Source organism: Strigops habroptila, chromosome 7 (assembly GCF_004027225.2).
Source record: "Strigops habroptila isolate Jane chromosome 7, bStrHab1.2.pri, whole genome shotgun sequence".
Classification (NCBI taxonomy): domain Eukaryota; kingdom Metazoa; phylum Chordata; class Aves; order Psittaciformes; family Psittacidae; genus Strigops; species Strigops habroptila.
The window spans coordinates 61,328,316-61,349,874 of record NC_044283.2 but is presented as its reverse complement, the minus strand read 5'-3'; the positions used below and the strand labels follow the sequence as shown (position 1 = coordinate 61,349,874).

At 36.9% G+C, this 21,559-nt stretch overlaps 1 protein-coding gene across 4 annotated transcripts in view; it reads right to left on the bottom strand.

The window, feature by feature from the left end:
- Nucleotides 1–21,559, bottom strand: part of LRBA (LPS responsive beige-like anchor protein) — a 395,208-nt gene that overhangs the window by 342,370 nt on the left and 31,279 nt on the right. For all 4 annotated transcript variants that reach the window (XM_030491547.1, XM_030491551.1, XM_030491549.1 and 1 more), the window contains 11 exons: nucleotides 11,646–11,877; nucleotides 11,412–11,512; nucleotides 9,151–9,246; nucleotides 5,933–6,054; nucleotides 5,701–5,827; nucleotides 4,347–4,466; nucleotides 3,891–4,037; nucleotides 2,858–3,055; nucleotides 2,040–2,173; nucleotides 727–835; nucleotides 467–619 (listed from right to left, as the gene is read on the bottom strand). In XM_030491547.1, the coding sequence (XP_030347407.1) occupies nucleotides 467–619; nucleotides 727–835; nucleotides 2,040–2,173; nucleotides 2,858–3,055; nucleotides 3,891–4,037; nucleotides 4,347–4,466; nucleotides 5,701–5,827; nucleotides 5,933–6,054; nucleotides 9,151–9,246; nucleotides 11,412–11,512; nucleotides 11,646–11,877 (1,539 nt within the window). The remainder of the gene's footprint in view (nucleotides 1–466; nucleotides 620–726; nucleotides 836–2,039; nucleotides 2,174–2,857; nucleotides 3,056–3,890; nucleotides 4,038–4,346; nucleotides 4,467–5,700; nucleotides 5,828–5,932; nucleotides 6,055–9,150; nucleotides 9,247–11,411; nucleotides 11,513–11,645; nucleotides 11,878–21,559) is intronic.

The following is a 21,559-nucleotide window of genomic DNA, read 5'->3' as shown; positions in this document are numbered from 1 at the left end:
GTAAAAAGGTTTCAAGTTGAACCAACTGGAAAGTTTCTATCAAAGCTGTTCACTCTCAGTGTGTTTTGGTGAACACACAGATTCACCAAAACAAAAACACTCTGCAGGGCATATGTCAGTTTAAATGAAGGCTTCAAATCTGACAGCCAGGATAATTTCTCTTAATAATTGCTGGGTTTTTGCTAACTAACCCATCCAAAATTCCTCTTCAGTCTACAACACTGACTGGGTCAAGGACTCCAGAAGTCGCTCCCAACTTTGCTCTGAAGAATACTGCAGGTTTCCAAACTCTGAAAACCTTGGGAGTTTGCAAAACTGGACAGCTACATGCAGAAAAAACTGAAAACAGTTCCTGTACATCTGCTTGGAGGTCAGGACCTATAATCCTTGGAGTCCAGGCTTAGCCTCAACACTCCCAAATCACTACATCCCAAGATACCTTATATATAAGAATAAGCAATTTTACCTGTGCTGGAATATGAATCCATATTGCAGGATTAAGAAGAACATGATCACACAGCTGCTTCAGCAAGGGCACCCCATTGTGTAAGTTGCTCAGGTATTTTGAAAAGGCAAGGCAAAGATCTAGTACAGCTCGGGTAACATGGGTTTTGGAAGACTGTAAAAGAAGATCTGCTTAAGGAAGAGCCCTGCATAGTCTAGGAAAAACATTTCTCTCAATAAAATTTAATAATAATGTAAGACATCAAGAAAAAATCGTTTTACCTTTTCTAGGCTATGTCCTATCACAAGGAAGCCCTTACAGGAAAGCATCTGTTCTTGCATAGCAATGGAGTTCTTCAACAACTCCATGATGAAAGTCAATAAAGTAGAACTGAAAAACATAACATTTTAGAAAAGAAAAATGTTTTAAAGGATTACAATGAGACAGAAAGTATTTCCAAATTAACACTTTCATCACACAGCCCAGAGATATATTTAATGCGTTATGTAAATGCTCAGATCAGAATTTTTAAAACAAAAAGCAAGACCAAATGCTGAAAGCTTCAACTTCTTGCTTTTAATTAATGCATTTCAAACAGAATTCTGGATTCTGATATAACCATGCAATAGCAAAATTCTTTTAAAAATACATTCTTGCAGAAATGCAACAGTTAAACATGTCCTTCTCTCTTGCTTTGTATTTCATTTACAGGCTTTGGCAAGATCAGTAACAAATGCCATTCCACTTCCTACTGCTTTCAGACAAGCAGATATTGGAAATATTTTTCTAAACACAGCTTTACTATTGATACAAGCTAATTCAACTCTGTGCTAGTGCTGAAAGGAATATTCATGCCCTCCCCCAACCCCCAGGCACTAGTGGCTACAAATCAAGACCTTAGCCAGCTGAAAACCCCTCTGATTCAGTTTGCAGCTGAATCCAATCTTTGATTCATCACATAAATGCCCAAGTCTGAGCCAATTCAGGCAAGACCCACGAATGTACAAATGGGCTGAAAGAACATTGTGACCACCCCCATCATAGCAGCAATATGGATGTAGATCATCTTTAAACAGTTATGGAACTGTAATTGAAAATGAGCTAACTACACCAGGATTCTAAAAAGCAATCCTTTTGCTGTTAATACTACTCTTCAATTTAGGAGCTCCACCAGTTTCTGTGCAGGGATGTTCTGAAGTTGGACTGAGCTGAAATGGAGCTGAAATCAGAGGGAAAGCCTGGCAGCAACACTGAGTAATAGTATCTTCCAAAAAGCCCGAAGGCTTCGCCAGTGCATTTCCTCCATGACAGGAATGAGCTCAAGAGAATTGTTTGTAATTCTGTTACATAAAAAAAATGTAAAGTAGAAAATATGTGTACATATTGATTCTGTGTGAACTTTCATATAAAAATGGGTACAAATAAGTACATCACTTTGAGGTCCCACCTGTAACAAGGCCACCTTTTTGCTGTTAGACATAATTCATTGTTGCACAAGACAATTAAAACTACTACACCACTTAATAAAGCAAGAGGTAATTTCCTTTACTTAAAAAGAAACAAAGAACAGAACACAGTAAGTACATGTACTCACCAAACAGTTGTGTCAATGTGGTCTGATGAATATTGCCTATAGTCTAACTGTGCAAAGAGAGGGAAAAGTACTTGCACTCCTCCAATGGAGTGCAGGGCACTTTGGATAGAATGCGTTAAGACTGCTTTCACATCCTGACAAAGAAGAATTGAGAAACATTGAAATCTCCTTCAGAAACTGCTAAAAAGTTTGTTAGAAACACTTTGAAATTTCTTCAGTACAAAGCTTGTATTATTACCAAATACAAAGAAACAGCAAGTAGTAAACTGGCTGCCACAGCCATACTAAACGCCCAGTCCGGCTGACCTACTGCTTTAGATACAATCTACAGTGTAGACCTTCAGATGAACATACAGGAAGTGGCTTGCAATTTCTAAAACAAGTCTTTAATATTAGAGAAACTGTAGATCAGAACACATGAAAAGCTTCTGAAAAAAAAGAAAAAAGATTAAGGGTTCAAAGCATAGGGGAGGGTAGCACATTAAGAGTGCAAAGGATGGAGATAGGTAATATCAGCAGGGGAGTGAATATATGTCAGAAACAAGGAAGAAAGAGAGGGGTTTTTTTTCCCAAGTTAACACGGTCTTTGTAATACTGACATTTCTTTAGGTTGTAGCTTTGATAAAATAAACTTTTTTCTTAGGATTCTGGTGTGTCCACATTAATTCAAGAAACAGGGAAGGTAGCAGCAGGGACAATCCAAAAACCCCAAGTTATCAGCAGTTTCCTATCTTGTTCAAATCCCTATAAAACTTGATTTTTAGGGTTTCAAACAGAAACAATTTGTATCCTCCAAACCTATGAAAATGTTGATATACCTGCAGCATGAGGGCATGTGGTGAATGAACAAAAATAGACGGGTTATCCTTAGGGGATGACTCTAGACACAGTTGTGCATCTGTAGCCCTTGGATTGTACATAAAAGCAATAGCACTGGATAGTTTGCCATCATACAGCAACAATTTGTGATGTTCATCAAGGAAGAGATCACTTTCTGCCTTGAATTTGAATGTTCCCTGGATTGGGGAGCGGGGTTAAGGAAGGAAAAAAAGAAAAAAAAAACAGATTATACACATTGAGAGTACAGTTCACAACACAACTATTGCCAAAAAATGACTAAAACGTTGCCTCTTCAATCTAGCAATATTTTGAGAAGAAGGGGTCTCTTAAGAACATTGACTCAAAGTCAATCCTACAGAAATAAAACTACAGAATTTTTCTTTTTGACCCCTGAAGAGTGACATTGCCAAAATGGTGGGTAATGTAAAAGGAACACATTAGCTAGGAAACAGAATGACAGTGAGCAATGTTCACTCAGAAGGAACTAATAATTGAGGAGCAGACAGAATAGGAACCATCTTTTTTAGCGTATGCTTGTACAGCTGCTAGTGAATAACAGTCTTCAATTAGCACCCCTCAGGCTATGACAAAACAAACAATAAATCACTGCAACAAAACTAATCCTCGGCACTAACTTCACACATTAAAAAAAACTGTCTAGCACAATCATCTATAAAGCTACATTTCTGAAACAAATCTATCATACTTGATCTAAAGTTTTCAGCCTTAATGAAAAAGTGCTTCTCTCCCAATGACTAACATGAAAATTTTGAGAAGTAAACAGGAACACAATATTTTAACAAGAAATTAAGTAACTGAATTAATGCTTACTTATAGCATGTGAGGTGATACATAGGCTTATAGAAGAAACATGGAGGAGTTTAATAAAAAGATTACACAGTAAGAACATTTTTTAGAAGGACACAGACGTGCCACAACATTCTTAAAACCCACCATAGAGAGTCTTATCAGAATTAAACTTCAGAAACTTTACAGTCAATTCTAAGATACCTTATATCCCAGACCAAGCTGATAAATGGCAAAGATCTGAGCAGCATTGAGAGCCTCACTAAAGAGGTAAACAGATGTCATTTGCCCACAAAACACTCGATTGGCATCTGCTGTTTCTGAAGAACCCAGGAAACATTTGTCAAATGTCTGAAAATGAAACAGAACCCAGTAACAGGGTTTAATCTATGTTACACAAGCAAATTATACAAAGAATATGCATATTATCAGCGAATATTATTTTTACACAAACAAGCATTTGAGGATCTCAGCAGAAAAATTCTAAGCTGACATGTATAAAAGCAGAATCTACGCCTCTACCAAACAGTTACTAATTTAATATCAACATTTTTTTAAAATGCATAATATGGGGGAAGCTTATTAATAAAATGGCAAAGGATATCTATTTAATTCATCAAGATAATCAACTATAGAGATTAGCATACAGCGATCACTTACATCACTGGTGTTGACAAACCATGTTATTTCTCCGTAAGACGCCAGCTCCCCATTCACATAACATCGAAGTTCACTGTTCTTCCAGCGGTTATAGATGTGCACTATGGTAACCATATACCACTAAATGATAAGAAAACAATTGATATAATTATATAGGCACTTAAGCATTAAAGTGGGGTGTAGTAGAACAAATTCAACTATTTATGTGAATTGAATTAGGACTGAAAGATTTATTTTAAGTAGAAAAGATTGCGGCGTTGGTGAGTTTTCTTACATAGCTATGCGAAAGGATAATATGCCATTTTTTCCACAAAAGGTAGACACAGAGCTTAAGAGATATTTATGGCATAGAACTCAAAAAATCTTCATGGCAATGCTGAACCTAATTTACACTGAAACCACTGTGTAAATAATTTCTAAGTTGGATTACTCTTAGCATGATGGACTACTGCAAATGTTGTCATTCCAAAGAGCAAGGATGGCTCCAGACTACAGACTTTCAAAGGCTGTGCATGTCAAATTATCACAAACAGAATCCATATTTACAGCAGGGGATTACTGATAAGAAATTCCTGAGGAGGCCTGTTCTCCCACAAAACGTTTACACCAGTTTCTCCAGAAACATTAGGAGAATATCTAATTGAAAAAGGAAACATTTTCAACTTAGCACAATACTACTTAATAGGCAAGCTAACCTTGAACATCAGTGATAAAAATAAATTCATATTTTAATGACTAGATTTAAAAAGATACATAAAGCACCAAATGCAAGTAAACTGTTTTCTGGACAACCTGAATGAACAAGAAATATAATATTGTTTCAAGAACAAACTGTTGTTCTCCAACATGCAAGATGACCAAACTCCTACTAATGGTCCTAGCTTGATTAGGAAAACTAAATTTGAGTTAGTAATCATGCTTTCTTAAAATAAAACTGCATTTTTCCACATTGAGTGAGTAATGACATAAAGGGGAGCCTCAGCAAAACCCTTTAGGAAAAGGAGAAGAGAATGTCTGGAGGTGGGGAAAAAACACAGTATAAACAGAGATGGGAATAAAACCCAAACCCCACAAGACTTGATTTTCAAGCTGTGTGTATGTACCCAGAGAACTCTCACAAGACTCGCAAATTCATAAAACATCTGATAAACTGCATTTTCTAGCTCTTTCTTAAACATTTCATACATAAAATCAAAAAGAAATAAGAATTCAGAAAACGAATGTGTTTTGCTCATTCCAGTGTATCTGTTCTTCTACAGAAAGACAAGCCTAAGCAATAACTACAACATCCCCCCCCAGCCTACATTTTTTAATTCACGAAACCAGTTTGAAAGATTTTATTATTTTTACTCACCTTTTGTGGCTTGAAATCAAATTTTACACAGTGCTGGAAACCTTTTCCCTTTGATTTTATGGACGTTACAATCAAGCAGCCTCCAACAAAGTGAGCAGAATAACCAAGTCCTTTGTTTGTTCGAAAACTAACAAATTAGAACAAAATCAGCACATGCACAGATGGAAGCAGAAATCATTAAACAATTAATAGAAACTGAACATCAGAAATACGGTTTTCATATAATACTCACCAATATAAGTAAGGCTTATCCTTATCCACATTGATATTATTTACAGGATCCATTCTTAGCCAAGTGTGGAAAGTAAAACCATTCTGATACGGCCACTTGGCTATAGGAGGTAAGGCAATAGCCTAAGGAAAGCAAAAAGTTATTCATGTGGAAAGATCAACATCACCATAATAAGAGTATACAGCTTAAGACACGCTACAAATGTACACCGATGCACAGATACAAATGTGTACACTACAAATGTGTACAGTTTCTCTATACTAAAAAAATCCGGCCTAATTTTTGTGCTTTTTGTACTCCATTTTTAAAATAATTAATCTAAATATTTAAAAACTGGTCCTTATATCTCAAAGTAGATTATTAATAGTAAGCTACAGTTCAAAAACTAAATGTTTTAGTGGAAGCCTTAAAGCATGAAAACTCCTCAAAAAGCAAATTCAGGTTGATTTGGTTTTGTGGCAACGTGACAGAATAATCAGATTTATAAACTTAGTTTCACATAGTGTTGGTATTCTGGAAAATAATTTATTATAAAAAAAAGCTGGCCACAAAATGAAAATCACATACATTTCACTTAACAGATTCTTTTCTCTTTCGAAACCTCATGCCTACATAGCCTTCCAGTTAGAATATGACAGAGTTACAAACTTCCTTAAAAGAAAGGTAATACAATCCTTACCAGCCAAAATCTTCATATCAAACACTGTGTTTATGTTAGCTCAAAAGCTCTTAAGTCATACATTGTGTGGTGGGACCCTTTGTTTCAAACAGTGGGGTTTTATTGTGTGGGGGGTTTTGTTCGGTCGGAGTTTTATTAACATTACTATTAACTTTCCACTATTTTGCTGTGCAGATTTGCAATACACATTTCAACTACGACTGCCATAACCTCTGATCAAAGATGCTGTCCAGATGATCAATACCAGTGAACAAAAAACATCAAAGAATTCGAGTGTCACCAGACTCCTTATTATGCTCCCACGCTCCATTCAGCTATCCCTGCCCAAACAAAATGCTATAAATCCTTCTCTGTACCAGCTAACTAATCAGTCTGCATGTCTTTGAGCCCAACTTTTGCGAACTGGTAGCACTATCATTTGGTTTAACTCACAATGGATCTCGGAGCAATTATATTAAATATTCAGTTTCTAGGACCTCTTAATTTAAAAAAATATAAGAATATTCACCCTAAGGTTACTGGGGCACCCCAATATCACATATAGGTCAAGCATTCAATACAATTACTAGAAGTTAAATACAAAAACAGTACATGAAGAGCCACATAGAACAAAAACATTATCTATTGCCAAGTTCTGTTGCACATGATAAACATGTAACTGCAGAAGCATTTTTCTAGTAGTCTGCACTTTTCAGTCTCAAGTTTTCATTGCAAAAAAGAATTAATTATGTCATCACCTGGTGAAATTTAATCTCAAGCCACTGAGGCAGAAAGGTAATGAGTTTATGTGAAGAAAACTGGAAACAGTCATCTGATAAATCTTATTCATATCTTATACCGAATTAAGCATGAAATTTTGAACATACTATTTCATCCTACGATTTTAGGAGCAAAAGTGTTGATATACTTGAATTTCTACAGAAGGCTCTGCACAGTGTTTTCCAACTACCTATTCAGTTTCTAACTCTTTTTCAAGTGAACATCATAATTTAAAAATTAATCAGTCACCTGAACAATTAAGAAAAGACTAATCATTGCTAAATTTAATCCCCTTTCAGTATTATTCAACCTACATAGATCTAGGATCCACATTTTCTCAGAGAATTCTTATAAGCAATGTATGTTATTCACATCATCTGCTGCAAGTACGGCCACTTCCAGTTCAACACCTTCTGTGGTTTCACTAACAAAGGTTTCCAGACCTTCCTTCAAAGGTTGCCAGAAGCTTCCCCTATGTCCAGTATAGTCAACGCCAGCTGGCTCCAAAACAGACCTGCTGCTGGCCAAGGCCAAGCACATCAGCAGTGGTGGTAGCACCTCTGGGATAATGTATGTAAGAAGGGGAAAAAGTTACTGTGCAGGAGCAACTGCAGACACAGAGAGGAGTGAGAGCATGTGAGAGCAACAGCTCTGCAGACATCAAGGTCAGTGCAGAAGGAGGAAAGGAGCTCCAGGCGCCGGAGCAGATTCCCCTGCAGCCCGTGGTGCAGACTATGGTGAGGCAGGCTGTTCCACTCAGCCCATGGAGGTCCACCACAGTGGAGCAGATCTCCCCCTGCAGCCAGAGCAGGACCCCACACCGGAGCAGGGGGATGGCCAAAGGAGGCTGTGACCCCATGGATAGTCTGCACTGGAGCAGGCTCCTGGCAGGACCTGTGGCCCATGGAGAGAGGAGCCCACGCTGGAGCAGTTTGTGAATAACTGCAGTCTGTGGGAGGGACTCACGTTGCAGAAGTTCATGGAGGACTATCTCTAGTGGGTGGGACCCCACCCTGGAGCCAGGGAAGAGCGTGATGAGGAAGGAACAGCAAAGACAGCGTGCAACAAACTAACTGCAACCCCCATTCCCTGTCCCCCTGTGACACTTGGAGGGAGAAGGTAGAGAAATAAGGAGTGAAGTTGAGCCCAGGAAGAAAGGAGGGGTGGGGGAAAGATGTTTTAAGATTTTGTTTTTATTTCTCATTACCCTACCCTGATTTGATTAGTATTAAATTCAATTAATTTCCCCAATTTGAGTCCGTTTTGCTCATGATGGTAACAGTTTAGTGATCTCCCTGTCCTTACTCAACCCATGACTCTTTCATTACATTTTCTCTCCCCTGTCCAGATAAGAAGGGGTAGTAATAGAGCAGCTTGGTGGGCACCTGGTGTCTAGCCAAGGTCAACCCACCACAAAACCACTCTCATACTGGACAATAACACAAGCACTATTCCCACAGGAACACAGGAGTGAAAAGCTGGCAGATTCTTACTGCAACAACATTTAACTGAATCAGTCTTGAGGGAACAAAAGAAAAAAAAAGCCTCATTTATAGTTTTTCTTTTTGCAATAGTATTTGCCCTTCTATAGTGATAATACACATTTATTATAAGTGTGATTTATTTAGACATAATGCATCAGGCAGACAAAAAAAATCCGGTTAAAGCTCTACTTCTATGACATTGACAGATGAGACAAATGAACTCTACAAATGAAAATAACCAATAGCCATAAAAGAACAACAAATGAACAAACAAAAGACTTAAAATATCTACATACTGCAGCACTTTTTCCTGGAAAGTTGAAGAAGGCATCAGGTCCATACTTCTGAGGCATGTGTTTTAACACAGACAGTAATTTCCCAGCATGTGGTGGCTGACAAAGAGAATTACACTTGTAAATAAATAAAACACACCTATAAGAAAGAAAAGACTATACACACACAAAAAAAGTAATTTTGACAAATTTTAAAGCTTTGCACATGGTTGAGCAATACTCTAAGACACTTAGCACTGTCAATAAACAACATTAACAAAGAATCATGGATACCTTCACACAATATCCAGTAGGTGCACTGAAATACAATTAATTGGATAACTAAATTAAGGACTTAAAGGCCAGAGCTACCTTCATCCGGCATAAACTAAACTGATCCTGAATGCTGGTTCCTCCTTCTCACTGTTCATTACCGTAAGTGCTACCATTTGTGTGAATTTGCAGTGATCTGAAGAAAATTAATTGATCCAGCTGAAAACTGATTTAGGAAAAACAAATGCAAACTGATTTTCAGTTACTGCAGGTTTGGATTGTGGCTGTGAAACCTGTGTCAGCACAAAGGAGACGGGGAATACCTAGCAAAAGGGAGAGGGCGGATCAGCAGACAGGATTATTTTCCTCAGGACTACATTCATATACTAGATTAAAGTGTCTTTGGTTACATATATTTAAGCCCATGGAGAAAAATTCAAACCTCGAGGGCAGTCTGGAGCACCTAAACTGAGTGCTTAGTTAGTGTGAGTACTTAACACCTCCCCACCACCACCCTAATTCTGCATGGATTTTGTTGTAATACTCAGCAACTATAAACTCCAAATCAAGTACATGAGCTCACAACAACAGAGGTACAGCAAATACTGGTTATAGTGGAGGACAATTCTGTGCATCTTCTTCTACTACTTCATAACTTTCCAGCAGAAAGCATTTCTAAACTACGATTTTACAGTTCTGAGTTTTTCCTCAGAGTGCCCTTTTTCCCCTCTCTTGCAAGCAGAAACAAACAGTGCATGATCCATTACAAGTCATTAGTCAGATAAATAGTGTTTCATGAACCTGAATTAGAATTGAGGAGGAAACAGAGAACTACTTAGGTGTTTTCAGCACTATAGAATTCAACTAGGTAATTTGTGTTGTAGCCAAATACTTTGTATCTTTACAGCACTGCTGATTTTAAGATTTATGGAGCTGTGCAACTCCTTAGCCATGCAACTGTGACATTTTTCTCTTCCTTTCCTCTATATTTAGTCTTTAATAAAGAAAGGAAATTAAATGCAAATAGCAGAGAGACAGGAAATGAAAAAGTTAGTGTTCCAGAGACAATTTTAATTCATTTATGGTTAAATATACTCTGTATGTTCAATTATTAAGTTTAAACCCTCTATCAAGTTTCGAGTATTTTTATTAGAACAAGTTAAGATTTCCAAAGTTATCTGGATTATCAAAGGGTCTTTTAAAATTTGGTTTATTATTTGTGCATACTGGCTTTTATATTGAATTTTTTAATTATTTGAAGTGGGAAGAGACACTCTACACTACATAGAGCATTCAGAGATAATTAAAAATTAAAATTCAAAGCAGGTAAAGTGATTGTTGCAACATTTCCCAATTCCAGCAAAAAAAACCAAACAATTTTGTGTTAAAGAAAATTTTATCTGGTGACCTTTACAACACATACATTTTTACTTCAGGAAGGTGGTTCTCAACAGTAAAATGAGACCCTCTTCTTTCTACTGCACAGATGATACGATTTTTCAGCTGGAGCTTATTTCCTTCATTTCAATTTCTGCCACAAATTCTCATCTCCCTAACTAGATAAATATTTTCAATCTTCAGGTAAAGAAGAACAATGTGAAAATAGGAGCACACTGAACTGCCTACGTAGACATTTTTTATAAATTTCTCTCTTTTGTAGTTAAAAAAAATAATCCTTTTTCCTTCAATTTCACGTAATTGGAATTACAAAAATAAAAACACGTGCATTAAAACACTAGCTTAGAGTCACCATATTATTCCCAGGTGTTCAAAAAGATCAATCCAGTCCACGGATGCAGGAGGAAATTTAATTTCATCACTATTCTACTCTCTGTATTTTAATTGCTTGCAAGTAAAAAGATTCATTGCCATAATACCAGAAAGCATCCTGTATTTCTTGGTATGTTTAAAATTTGTTTATTATAAAACAAATATACTTTGAACTTGTGAACACCAGGAAAAATATAAGCAACAATACAAAAAACGGTTTGTTTTGTGTTTTTTTTTTTTACCCATCTCCCTTTTTGTCCTTGAAGCTTGCTGAAGAATAACTTTAGCTCTCGAACTGTCAAGTTATAGCTAGCCAACACACCCAGCATGTCCACTAAGAGATCTGAAAAGGAAAAAAACCAGCAATATAATTGCTTAATAGAATGCAATGTCAAATTTCTATCACTTAATAAATTTTTCCATGAGATTTTACATAAAGAAATTCAGTTTGAGTCATACACTGAGTGAAACTGTACCTGCAATCATGTTGTCGGCTCTATCAATCCTCTTGAGCACTTGTTCAACAAGCCCCACTTCTGTGCATGCTTGTAGATTGCGTATACTTTTCTTCAAGATTGCTGTGAACATGCTCCACACCTCAGCCTGGCAGGTGATGTCACACTTGTCCAGCAAATCTACCATGCAGGTGATGGCCTCTCTTTCTTGGATGATGAAGTTCATTTCCAAGTCAAACTGGCCCCCAACAAGCTTTCAGACAAAAGATTAAAAAACAACCTTAAAACAATTGTATCGAAGTAGCATTCCATGTTTAAAGTTATTCATTCTGCAAGAAGAAAGCTATCAAAGATGTTAAAAGAAACATAATGAGGCCAATATCAATATATCAAGTCTTGTTCTTCCTCTGTTTCAAGTTCTGTTGAGTAACTTCAACAAAGGTGCTCCTAAGGTCTCACCCACTATCAGACAATTGCTGCTGAACAACATTTGGGTAATTCAAGGTATTGGTGTCCTGAGCTGCCTCACACGTCTGCAAAGTGAAGATACCAAGTGGGTGTTCTGAAACCAGCGAAGGAGCCAAGTCAGCTACCTTAAATGGCCTGAGTGACCCCAAAAGCTTTCCTTCACATGTGCTTAACACTTTTCCAGTAAGAGGACAATTCTACCCAAAAGGAGCTGATGCACATCAGAAATATTGCCACTCCTAAACACTAAATCCCGTAATATTCCAGGTCTCCTAGGTGCAGGCTTTGTTTGAGCACACACTGAGTAACTAACCACATATGCACATGCCAAGGAGGTGAGAAGGGGAAGGAAATTTGTGTACTCAGAAATTCCAGTTGAAGGAAAGATGAACTGTAATCACTTAACTCCACTCCAATTCCCCCCTCCACTTTTTAAACTTCTCTTGGACTTTAGAACTGCAACAACCTTAAAAATGTGCCATGCTTGCCAAATACTTCTTATATACCAGCATACAAATATGAATTCAGATAGCATTGACTCAAATGATCAATATGGACTTATGTACTTCAGCCCATTCTCACTTCTACAAGTTTATCTAATAAAATATATCATTTTTGTCCCACAAGGTGTTCCTTTCACAGGTTTTGACCATTAACAGCTTCAGTACCATGACTTGCTGAAGTCATACCATGTTGCAACCACCCCAAAATACATATACTAGCTTGCTTCCATATTAGCTCCGACAGCTTCTCTCCGCTGGTCAGGATCTGAAGATAAACTTATCCAACAGAACAGAATATATGCTCTTCATTAACTACTGAAATTACCATACATTTTCCCCAAGTGTCTAAATCTTGTCACTTTGAAGAAGCAATCTTTGGTCTTCTGGGCATAAATCAGTAATGTCAAACACCACAAGAAGCAGAGAAAGTTACTGCGTTTATGACAGAATAGACAATGTCTCATGGCAACAATTTCTAAACAGTAATTTACACTTTTCCATTTTCTCCTCTCTTGGTCATGAAAATTATGCAATTTACTATCAGATGCTTCCTTAATATCTAGGGAAACCGTAGGAACTGAATGGGGAGACTTGAATTATATTCCCAGCTTCTCTATATCAACTCATGCTGTCAACTCAAACAGATCTATCAAGTCCTTATCATTCTCCAAGCCTCAGTTTTCCCGTTCCAAAAGATGGAGCAGAGGCCTACCACAAGAAAGCTCTGTAAGGTAGAATTCAAGGGAGAACACTGAGCAGAATGGATTAACGCAGAATTATCACAAAACAAACGCAAACTAATACGTATACCCCCTTAAAAAAACCCAACTTGAACAAAACATTTGAAAACATAAAATACGTGACCAATGTTACACTTCGTTTTATACTAAATTTATCATCCTCTACAGCATTCAGGTATTCCTCAAGAAGCCACTCTCTCTCTCACCATCGAGGTAGGAAAAAAAGAAAACACTGCATTCTGTGTATAGGCAGAATAGCTGAAGGTTACATACTAGCCACAAACCACCTGCTAATTCTTAACAAGAAATTCAACTCTTTATGCGTTTGGTTTTAACTATCAGCCAACCATCAATTATCACACCAAAACCATATACAGCAACTAGAGGTGACCTTACCTTCACCCTATAGTCTACACTACCAATCTTTCATTTTTGGCTAGATACACTATTATCAGTAACAACCCATCCAGGAAGCTGTCAAATTAGGTTCCCCATCCAATCTGCAAACATAAGCATTTCAGCAAGTACATTCTAGAAATAATATGCTATGGTAGAAATAATTACCATTTTAACATTTCCTTTAAGGGAAGTGAGGACAAAAGACTGACAGAGAAAGCAATACACCAAAGGCACAGTGCAGTTGACGTACTATATGTATGCATACCCATTAGATACACATAAGCACACACACACACCCCACAGGATGTCATATTAACCCTTTCTGATGGTGATTTGAAACTGATCAACCTTCAAAACACAAATTTGTTTCCAATGACAGGGATCATAATCCAGGTCCATGCATTGGCTAGTTATTATCTGAGCTGCAGTAATGGCTGTGCACAGCAAAATGTAATCTTCCCAAATGTCACAGTAAGTTATGAATATCTGAGCAGCTTAATGCACCTTACTAGCCATGAAGTGTGAGAATGTAATCTTATTACCTTTTTTATGGTTGTATTTTTTTGAATAATGTAGCCTTTGAACTGATGTATAGTCTTTCCTTGCACTTTAGCATGATTTGGTCTCCTGTGTTGCACAGTATATTTTTCAAAATTCTCCAATTCGACGTATTTTAAGTCCTATGCTGAGCTGCATAAACAATCTTTATAGCAACCTACAGGGTGGCATAACGTTTTCTTTCTTCGGCACATAGAATTAAGTGTAAGATTACAGGAATGGTTGTAAAGGGCAGTATTCAAAGTATTCAAATACACCCTCACAAATTTTTCATTTTGCCAGTTATATTTACCTTTGAAAAACTATATAAACTAAACCAATAGCTCAAGCTTTTTTTGTAAAATGGTTCTACATTTAGCTGATTGAGAACAGGGAGAATACAGCAATTTTTTACAATGCACAGAGAGTGTAGGGGTTTTCCTCCCTTGGAGAACCAAACTAATGAGAGGTCAATATAATAGCAATAATTTTAAGTACAAAATAGCACTACATCACTTCTAAATAGAAATAAAAAGCCAATTTAAACACATGAAACCTCTCTTCGCAATGAGTTTTTCATCTAACATAAAATGGAAGTGACCCAAGATGTAAAAGAGTGGCTCTTCAAGCGAACAGCTACCAAACTACAGTATGCAGAAAACACCTCAGAATAAACACAGCCAAGCTTTACTTTCCTGAAAGATCACGATCTAGATTATGAATCTAAAGTCATTCCTCCCAGTGGCAGATACAAAATATTTCAAAAACTTATAAGAAAATGCGAGGAAAAGTATTCCAATGAACTACAACAGAAAAAAAAGAAATTAAGTCCAAGACCACAACCAGCATTTCTCCTGGAAAAGCCAAACTGGCTACACAACCTACACATCAAGACAAATGAACTTGATTTGTTCACTAAAGCCAGGATGAAAGAACTATTAACCGAGCAAAATGTGACCTCCCTTTCCTTAAGATGGAGATTTTGTAATCTCAGAATTGTTTCTTTAATATGTCCAAAACAATGAGAATGGACAATGCCTATACAATAGAAAATGCCTATCCTATGAAGAATAAAGTGCAGTCAAGTAGGCTAGGCCCACCTCAGGGAAAATTTTAAGTTTATGCTTAATAAGAACCTGCAAAACTGTGTGTACAAAGCTGGTAACTGCCCAAAATCTTCTATTCATAAGAGTAAGGTACTTACGTAAGATAAACATAAAGAAAAACATGCTAATCTAAACAAGATGTTATTTCAACAATTAAAGGTTTGATAAATGGCCTGCATTTTACATCTGTTCACAAAATAGCTATGTTACCCAGAATGGTCCTGTTCTTAATGCAATTTCACATCATGTCAGCCAACCCAAGGTTAAAAAAACCCAATCAAACAAAAAACCCTCATGTTTTTCATCCCCCAATGACAAAATCTGAATGCAGCTTCTGGAGAAAGCAAACACAAAAATGATGGATTCATTTTAGCCATTATGCTTCTGAGTAATTACAGAATATTCACATCCTGGACTCCATCCCCTTCCATGTATTCAGAAAGTTAAAACAAATGTATCGATCACCAAAAATACCAAATACTTTCCATGCCAAAGATTCGGGAAGTATAAGTACTAAACTCTCTTTAGGACAAGGATCTCATAGGATTATGAGTGATCCCAAATCCCCTGAAGGCACACAATAAACAGTAAAAGCCAATACCATGGTACACATCCTGGGTGTGATAAAAAGATGCTTTTGATTTGGAGAGGCCTCTACAGACCAGAAGAGAAAAAAATTGAGGAAAAAGAATAACTTGTACATACAAATTTGCAGCAATTCATTCTCTGCCCCTTACCTCCCACTTTTCCATCACTAGCACAATACATGGAGGTGAGACTGTATTAAAACATGAATCCTAAGAAGAGATTTGGTAGGAAAGCCTGTTGATAGTTTGGAGAAGTATATCAATTAATGACATTAGCATGAATGTGTCAAGTCAGTGAAATCATGACAAACAGGGCTCAGGCCCAGAGAGGTTACTGATAGACAGGAAAGGGAAAGAAAAAGCCTGGATGACCACCTTTTTTCTTCAATATACTGCCACTATATCAGCCATAATGCAACAGAAAAACTAGACAAAGCACAAAGAACTGTGGGAAGACCCACTCATGAAAGGCAAGGTCATAGCCTTCCAGCAACACGCAGACGATTTAAAGTCATTTGCTACCTTAGCTCAAAGTTTAAAGTAACTTGAAACCATGAATATGCAAGTGACACTTTCACAGAAGGGAAGATTCTACTCCAGCCTATTCCATAAGCATCATCTTTAATCTTGCTCCAACTTTGGGCTTGCTTTCTTCCACGTTCAAAAAACCAAACAAAACCAAAACCAACCCCAAAAAGCAAAACCAATCAAAGAGCAAACAGGTATTTCTTGCGCAGAAAACCACATTACATTTTCTTCTTAATTAGCTGCTCTCTCTCCTGTTACCGAGTTCCCAACAAAGCCAACATCTTCATTTACCTGGCAAATAAGAATGGACCCTTTTAAATCAGGCAGATGAAAACCGGCATTGCACAACAACAATGCACCCACTTTAACCTTGATGCTTTCATATGATTCTGTCCAATACTGTTATTAACTATGATCAAAGCTGGATCATTCAGGAAAAATCATTCCTACTGCTTCCTTTCATAGTGATGTAACATAAATGTTCTGTATTAAAATAAAATTTCTCCAAATCTGTCTCTTGTTCGGAAAACTGCCTAAAAGTAAATTTAACAAGCACCCACAAGATGTTAAGAGTCTACTACTGCCACCTAATGTTGTACTTGAAACCGTTAGCCCAGCACTACATGTTTTTAATATAGTGTTTCAGCACAGTATAATTCTCTTCCTCCTCAAGACAGCTTTATATCAGCAGTTTATACCTCATGCTCTGTCACAATGAAGAAGAAAGCTGTATCTCCAGGAAATAAGATTGGGTAAGATTTCAAATTAGCAGAAAAGTTTGCAGTTAAGAATCAGTTTATATAAAACCTGAGTTCCTTAAATTTCACAATTGCTAGCTACAGAAGGCACACAATTTACCCGATTTACAGAGGAAAAAGTAGCAAATATCTCCTATGCAGTTAATCTGAGCCATGAAACAGTTCATTGAAACTTTTCTTTAAAAACACATTGAGCTATGTCTATGTATAAATTAAAGCAAAATTCTTGTCCAGGTAGGGACAATACATCTGAAGCATCCTCATGGTCTCCTCCCCAAATGGGAAGGAAAAAGAGGTGGCAGGGGAGAAGAACAGTTTTGAAAGGTAACTATGCTGTAATCAGTGATGCTGTATTTACCATAGTTAATAATCTAGTATCTTCACTCTGCCTGTGAGCATTTTTATGTCAAATTAATTCAGTAACACAATTAGTTCACTTCATAGTATGCAGTTGAAGCCCCAGTGCAAGCAGAGCAATGCAAGGAAAAATCAGCTCTACACGATGTTTTTAAACATGGGAAGCAGCACTATGAATTTCAAACTTGACACATTTTGGGGCTTAATTTTAGAAAAAGCTTTTAGAAATTTTGTTTAAAAGTACATACCAAACAATGAAATTCAATCTCTATCTTATACAGGGAACAATCCCATTTTTAAGCGAAATAATTAGTAATGTTAAATTTTATCCTACAAAAACAAACTTTAAGACACCTAAAATTCATACATTTGTTTTATCAGTTTGGTGGTATACATTCAAAAAATTATCTCAGTACAAACAGCTCATATTAAAAATAAATACTGCACTCAAAACAGTTCCAGTTACTCCATACCATTGCATACAGTACTCCTGTCTTCCCTTCTGGAAATTCAAGAAGGGTTTCCAAAAATGAAAGACATGGACAAGTCCAATATTAGGAATTTTACCCTCCTCCCATTCTTTACTGACCCAATCAATAGGTGTGACAGCTGATATAAAAGGATTGCCAAGAACATGTGACAAAACACAAGTACTGAAACCGTGCTCGGACACGGACACAGCGAACCTGCAGGCCATTGGACAAGGTCAAAGAAGAAAACAGGAGACAGTATAAAGCTGATTCTCTACCATGTTTTGTCCAAAGCACCACGCTGAGCACAGAGGCCCTTTGCTCCTGAGGAGACCATGTCACTCTAAGCTTTATTTCAAATCCATGAGGAAACAAAGGACCACCAAGTTGATCTTTTTCCAACAGAACAATTTCAAGGCAAAATTTCATCACACTCCAAAGAGTGGCTACAGCCCTATTTACAAAACCTGGCAGTTTTCTGAGTTTGGCTTACATTATACATCTCACTAGATATTAACATAGACATAGACTATATCTAAATCCAGCCGAAGTTTGTATGTTTCCAGTATCTGTATTAATAGCATTAAATTCTGCTTTTGGTTCAATTAACTTTTTTTCAGTGTACCTTAACCTGTGACACAGTTTAAGACATACAAGAAAGATATGACTCCAGGAGAGGGTTTAATAATATGCAAATTTGTAGCTCCATACAGGAAATGAAATATCCTAAATCTTTACATCACATCAGATTCATATGTGCATTGAAAGCAAATAAATCATTTAAACCATGATACAGAGAACCTTTTTAAATTTGCATTTATCCACAGTAAATACTGCCATGTTCCTTAATAGCTTGCTAGTGCAATCTTAGCAAACTAATGATTTATGGTTTTGACATTTTAAAAATCAGAAATCTGTCATCTTCTGACATCCAGTAGCAAGTCAGCCCGGGTTACATTACTCTGAATTTAAACTCAAATACATGAAACACACATAGCAAAGCACTGTACCATACTGTCCATTTCATTATGCCAGCACTTCCGTCCCCTTCCTACACTTCTAAAAGTTATCTAACATTTTTATTTGAATTTACAAGAACATTAAAAATAGATTTTTTTCAGGATCCAGATACATGTAACTTCATCAAGGACAACTTTTTGTCAAATCTGGAAATATCACGCATCAGCAGAGAATCTGCTGTACTCTGAGAGAAATAGGCTAACCATACCTCAGCCAGCAAGCTACACAAGTCTGCATCCTGTCCTATCTTAATCCTTCCCCTCAATGTAGGAGCCCAAATGACAACATTTCTAGTATCTTATGAATCAAGAAGTCCAGAATGGGGAACAAACCATAAAGTCAGGATGACTTTAAAGAGAATGCCCTACTTGTGCCACCTCCACCAGTGAAGACATTCACACTGCATGCCGCAGGCAGAAGCAAATTTATTCTGCCCTTAGGCAAACCAGGATAAAAAACCACAACTATACAACACTGACACCATGCCTGAGCCTATATAAGTTCACATATACTTAAAAATCAGGGCCTGCACAGAAGTTAGACAGGCAGGTTAAAATGAGCAAAGTGGATTGACTCCTACCACCAGAGAAGAGTCTTCTCTTGCAATGACTAGCAAAAAAATCCCCAAACTTCAAGTCTAATAATACATTGGGATACACCTAAAAAACCCCAACGCTTACCTGAAACAATTTGCCCATCTTTCTCATCATTAAATTACTTTTTCTAACCTGCTTAGTATTCAGCATCTGAAAAACTAACAGCTAGCTTTGTTTTAATTACCTAAATGTAAAAGATTGCCAAAGATATCTGTTTTCCTTCAACCAAAGTGGTGTGCAAAGACAGAAATAATAGTTCAATAAGAAAGCATTTTATGATGCTTCCTTTAAACATTTAGTTTTACTAATGGCTCAATTATTGAATTTCAATTTTATAAGGAAATCACAGGTGTAGTAAACCCCTTTCAATTATAAAGAAGCACAAAAAATACACAGTTGTGTTATATATATCACACATACTGAACAGGAATACTTCTAAATATATATATATATATATACCCACAATGTACTACTAGTGCACACTAATATATTATATTTGACCTTCTAAAAAATTGCAGCTTCTTAAGCTAAGAAAACTAGAAAAAATGTAAATAATTCTCAAAAGCTCTCCCCGTGCATCCAAAGTGAGGTACATGCACCCCAGGGGGTGTAAAAGACAATCCACTGGGGTGTGGAAAATATTTTTTGTATCATTACTAAATAAAAGTTCAAAATTAAAATCTTTTATCTTTAACTCACCCTTTTGATTTTCTATTTTTGTATGGTTTATAATGTACATCATATACTAATACAGCAGTACATGTATATAATTTATAAATAGTTATATATTCATTGAGGGTGCCTTCTCAAAGTTTTTTTTAGCAATGGGGTGTGCAATCAAAAAGGTTTGAAGACCACTTCCCTAGATGCTAGAGAATAGACAATATATCCCAATAGTTTTCTACAGAAGCAATACAGCTGTCATTTTACAGTGGATTGGAGGGGGGGTGAGGGTGGGAAGGAAGCCACCACTCTTTACAGAACCTGTAGTTTGCATCCTGCAAGTATTACCCAAACAATTCTTCATATAACTTTATAACTTTTGACTTAAATTGGATATCCACTTTGTAATACTTGCAAAGTACATTATTAAAAAAACTGTACAACAATGGGATTTTAGAGGTAAAATAAGGTTATCAGTTTATTCTAGGAAACAGGTTTGAAAGTGTTTTGCCAGCTTGTAGAGACTTGGGGATAGACACTACAAGTAAGGGAGAAAGGCAAAAGGAACAAAGGACATCACAGAAGAGGAACAAAACAGAACACGTACCAAACACAGAATCGTATAAGAACAGCAAAAAACAACCTTACAAGAGGAATAAAACAAAGCTCAAAAAGCAAGAAAGAATACAAGATAAAGTGAGTAATCAGTTTATTTAAAAACTCTGGCAGGTTTTATCAGATTCAGCAACCGTAATGTTAAGTATTTCCTCTCCTACTGAAAGTCGCAGCCCTCATATAGCACATGCTAGAAGCAAACATGTGCCGGCTCCTCAACTGCCATCACATTTCATAGCTCAGCAGATTAATTGCAGAGAATTTCAGCACAACTAAAGGCACTGGGTTACAAATTCCAACAGAACCCAAGAGTCAGCACATCTGTTTCTGTCATTTCTGACAATGCCTCGATCCAGAACAGCTGGAAAACACTGCACTTGCTTTCTCACAATTGGCAGAGATTGCCGCCACAGCTAAAGCAGAGAGTAAAGAGTTTGGATGTAAGAAACACTAAATGACATGCTACAGGAAATGTAACACTCAGCTTTCCATGTTGCCATTTTTTAATTTTCTGTAGCTGTGATCAACAGGGGAGAACCATGCAGATGCTCTTGGAAAGAGGGGTGCCTAGAATGAATAACAGCCCTT